The sequence below is a fragment of the Diachasma alloeum genome, unplaced genomic scaffold (genome assembly GCF_001412515.2).
Source record: "Diachasma alloeum isolate Michigan unplaced genomic scaffold, Dall2.0 Dall_scaffold_00289, whole genome shotgun sequence".
NCBI lineage: Eukaryota > Metazoa > Arthropoda > Insecta > Hymenoptera > Braconidae > Diachasma > Diachasma alloeum.
The window spans coordinates 1,242,725-1,247,159 of record NW_021680428.1 but is presented as its reverse complement, the minus strand read 5'-3'; the positions used below and the strand labels follow the sequence as shown (position 1 = coordinate 1,247,159).

At 37.9% G+C, this 4,435-nt stretch overlaps 1 protein-coding gene across 1 annotated transcript in view; it reads left to right on the top strand.

Moving 5' to 3' along the window:
* The first annotated feature begins 2,947 nt into the window (after window positions 1–2,947).
* Window positions 2,948–4,435, top strand: part of LOC107038844 (V-type proton ATPase catalytic subunit A) — an 11,129-nt gene continuing 9,641 nt past the window's right edge. Inside the window, exon 1 of the mRNA XM_029126165.1 lies at window positions 2,948–3,364. Within this exon, the coding sequence (XP_028981998.1) occupies window positions 2,963–3,364 (402 nt within the window). The 5' untranslated portion in view covers window positions 2,948–2,962. The remainder of the gene's footprint in view (window positions 3,365–4,435) is intronic.

Sequence of the window (4,435 nt, the reverse complement as noted above, 5' to 3'; positions counted from 1 at the left end):
TTTTTCCCAGTTGTCTCCACCCCCTCGTTTCTCCATTCCAATATCATGAAATGATAGGCACACGAATGTGCCACCAGTATATTCATCCCTCAGCTTTAGTATTCAAAGCACACATAAGAGCATTAGTTAATCGGTGAAAGCAGTCTCTCCTGTGTTTGTTTGAAGGAAACAGAGCTCGAAGGAAACATCCTGAGCTTGCGCGCTCTTCATCCCCTAAATATCCTCACCCCTTTTTTTTACCTCTCAGTAGTTTCTGCACTTTTCGTAACCGCCAGTTGCTGCTGCAACGCTAGACCCAACGCGATGATCATGAACTGCGTCTGTTAATCATCGCAATTAAGCTCCGCAAGTTGTGTTCACTCGGTTATTTATCACTCAAGGATTATTCCTCGGGGATTTTTCACACGTGTTGACGTGCGATAACTAAGTGAATGTGAATTTTAATTAGTGGAAGGTTTATCCGTAAAGTTCATAATGAAGATTGATGTGTTGAGTGGTTGCTAGTGAAGGGATCGTTATTTTCGTGCAAGCTGCTAACTGTTGTAGGTTGTTATTTACTCCAGTTTCGAATTTACGCGGACGTCAGTGCAATTTCAGCAGCGAATCGACATTCCTTCGTAACAATAGAATTTCGTGGATTTTGGTGGTCTCTCACCGGAAAATAAGTAAAGGTAGGGGACGGTGGGGCAAAATGAAACACGGGGCGAAATGAAACAGCAAGAAAATCTTGTGATCTAAGGGAGATAGGACGATTTTCATGGAAACCTTTTTTGTAGAGAATTTTACAAGCTACAAAAAAGGTCCTCTTCAAAAATGTCCTATCTCCTTTAGATGACGAGATTTTCCCACTGTTTCATTTTGCCCCGTGTTTCATTTTGCCCCATGCTCCCCTACGTAATCATGGGCAATGTAAACTGTTATCTATGGTCTGTATTTTCATGGTGTCATCGCATTTCGTCTTGTTTCAGGGGCCAAGCATGAAGTCGAAAAAGAAGAATAAGGAAAAAGATAAGGATGGGACGAAAACCAAAAAGAGTGCGACACAAATCGAGACTAAATTGCGAGTTGACGAGGCTGGCGGTCATCTTAAGAGTAAACTTTATAGCAAGGCTCTACTATTGTATAACAAGGTGAGTATTCATTCATTTTTATAAAAATCTAAAGAAATCCGCAATTTATCTGCGCGTTTTTTTATAGAGATGTTCAATGGATAATATTCTATTGAAAAAATGAAGAGTTCGATTTTTGTGTACAATTTATTCTATTCATGTGTTTTCTACAGAAATTTCTGGGTTCAAATTTTGTAAGTGTTTTTGTTTTTTTTTGTTGAAAAGAGGAGAATTGAGTGGAAAACACTTGGAAAATTCATGTCGAAGAATTTCTATAGAAAATGTATAAATAGAAAAAGTTGCACAGAAATGTGAAATTTTACTGATTTTTTCTGTAAAATAGTTTCTATTCAATAGTTTAATATGTCAATTCAATTGCGTGAGAAAAATTTGAAAAAAATCATGAACATTCAGCGTTATTAAAATTATAAATAAATTATTGAAAATGCTTAAAATTTCGAAACCTTTTTTTAGGCATTAAATCGATTTCTGGTAAAATTCTGAATATGAATAAATTTGTTACGATTCCAAATGAATCTTTTACGACGGAAAATTGATTCTTTAAAATTTATTTATAAAAAATGCTCCTAATTTTTAAAAATTGCAAACTTTCTAATTTTTTCTGATTTTTAAATGTTTTCTATCGGTTCAATATCGAGATTGAACTTCAGATTTGTAAAGTTTAAATAATAAAATCATTATAAAATGACCGGAAACTTAGGGTCAAATGGGGCTCAAATGAAAGCTCTGATGTTCGACTGCAAAAGTACAAAATCATTTCACTGGAAAAAAAATAGCCAAAGTACGTGGATGACCTTAAGCTATTCCATTCCATAAAAAAATCTTCAGCTCTAAAAATCTAAAAAACTTGAATCACCAATACGTTTCAACCAAATCGTCCAATTGAGACGAGTCACACCTCATTCCACGAAAATAGAAAAGAAAAAAAAAAACCAAGAAAAAATTTTAAAATTCCCCTGCGGTTGTCACTCCTAACAAATCACGACCACTTCCCACTGACTAAAATATTAACACCCGCCTGAACCCCCAACAATCAACAAGTAGCACTGACATGAAGAAACCCAAGGTGACAGCGAGCACGGGATGTACAAATGACCTCTATCATGGCAACAGGTGATGTCTGTTTATGATTTTTACTCTCTCACGTGCCCCACGAATGGCACGATACCCCTCTCCGAGAAGACATTACATGACCCGTAAACCCATCTCCATACGCACGCCGTAAACCCCCGAAAACAACGTGTAAACACGAATATGAGGAAGCGATATAGGAGCTTATCCAACGACGCCGAAGAACCCGGTGGATACGGTATGTGGCGCATTGTTGACTGTTCCCTAGGTTACCAGCCACCTAGGCCGAGGTGTCGATATCCACACGTACCGAGAAGTGAAAAAATTCCGACATCTTGAAAATAGTGTTACGGAATCGAATGGTTTAATTTACCCTCTTCCCCTCTTTTGTAAAATAAGACTGATGATTGTTACTCTAAAGTTGAGAGATAACTTCAGGACGAATTACCCTTTTTTATCTTCGATTCTGAAGAACTGTCAATAAATACGCCTCTACGATTCCTCTCGAGTTATTACTTTAATAGATATAACAATGCATTCGGCATTTGCCGTGAAGTGTGATTAAACCCCTCGCTAAAACAAGTTGATAAACTATTACTTCAAAAGTTGTTGTCATCATGCAAGTGTTCACTGGTGACGCCATGATAACGCAGGTGTCGGATATTCTGAAGCCAACGCTTCAGGACAATGACTTCCTCCAGAGCTTCGTGAGGATAGACCTGGACGATGGCGCCCCGGAGCCGAAGAAGAAATCGACCCTGATGGAGCCGACGAGAAAGGAGAGCAAGGAGAAAGTACCGGCAAGGGCTGACCCTCAGCAAGCGTCGCCAAGGGCCAAGCCCGAGCAGGTACCGAAGCGAACGCGTAGGCTTGTCAAAGGATCGCCGGAGTACGAAATAGCCGAGCAGAAGACGAAGAAGTATAAGAAGAAGAGGAGCAGGGAGCAGAGGAAGCAGGAGGAGGTCTACACAGATAAGGATCGGGCGGCTGCTGTCAATATGGGAAGTCGCGATATCATTCAGTCGCTGAAGATCAAGAGGCGGCAGGATCGATCGAAAGCTCTTCAGACGCCGGAAGAGGCCGAGCCTGGGGCCTTTCTGGCTCTCGCCGCTCGCGAAATGCGATCTGGTGACGTCAACATCGCCATCAACTGCATTCACAAGGTTCAAATCAGTGTTGCCAGATCGTGACGTTATCTCGACGTTTTTTTTTCATCTTTCGTCATTTGGAATTGTCAATTAAGTCCTGCATCATGCAGAAGTTTTGAAAAATTATGAATGAATAATAAAAAAAAAGTAGAAGAAATTCTTAATTTGTTCAAAGAGCATTTTTAATTTATATTCAGGATAAGTTGAATCACAAAAAATTGAAAAATGTATCTGATTTACGGTGACAAATGGCGGCCAATGTCATGCAGGGGGAAGACTGATTTCGTAAATCTTTTCCCACACTGCACAGAGACATTTATTATGGAAAAGGCTCTTTGAAAAAAGTTTTAATATTTGGGAGAATTTTTTAATCACACTTTCATCACATAAAAATGACAGATGACTACATACCACTGTTTTGAAAATTTAGATACCTAGTTGTCACTTGCCATGAGGAGTTAGTGTTTTGTTATCCACCATGGAAAATGACAGCTAATAGATATTTTGCCGCAGCGAATCAGATATTTGTAATTTCCACTTTTTTCAACTCATTCTGAATCTCAATTAAAAGCGCTCTTTGAAAAAGTTCAGAATTTTTTCTATTTTTTTTATCATTCTATCATAATTTTTGGGAATTTCTACATGATGTACCACTCAATTGACAATTTTGGATTACGAGAGATGAAAAAATTCCAGATAACATTCGAAAGATAGTACACCCGGGAGATCCGATCAATTAGCCCCTTATGTATAGATATTCCAAATTTTTATTTTTTTCCTCATTGAAGTAGTTTTGAAGAAAATTGCGAGCTAATAAAAAACATTTGCTAGTTAGAACTTTTTTTAAAATAAATTTTTGAAAAATCACCCCTGAAAAAAAGGCGTTATCCCCCCTATTTCTTTATTTCCAAAAAATTTTATCACCAATCAGTAGCATATTGTTTGAAGATTTTTGCGAGTTAAGAAAAAATCGTCAATGCACTCCTATTATTGTGTAAATTAACAATTCCAATTTCAACTGAAAACCAGAGTTGATGACCAGAGTTTGTAGCAGAGATGTCAGACAAGATATGAATGTTTTTTTTT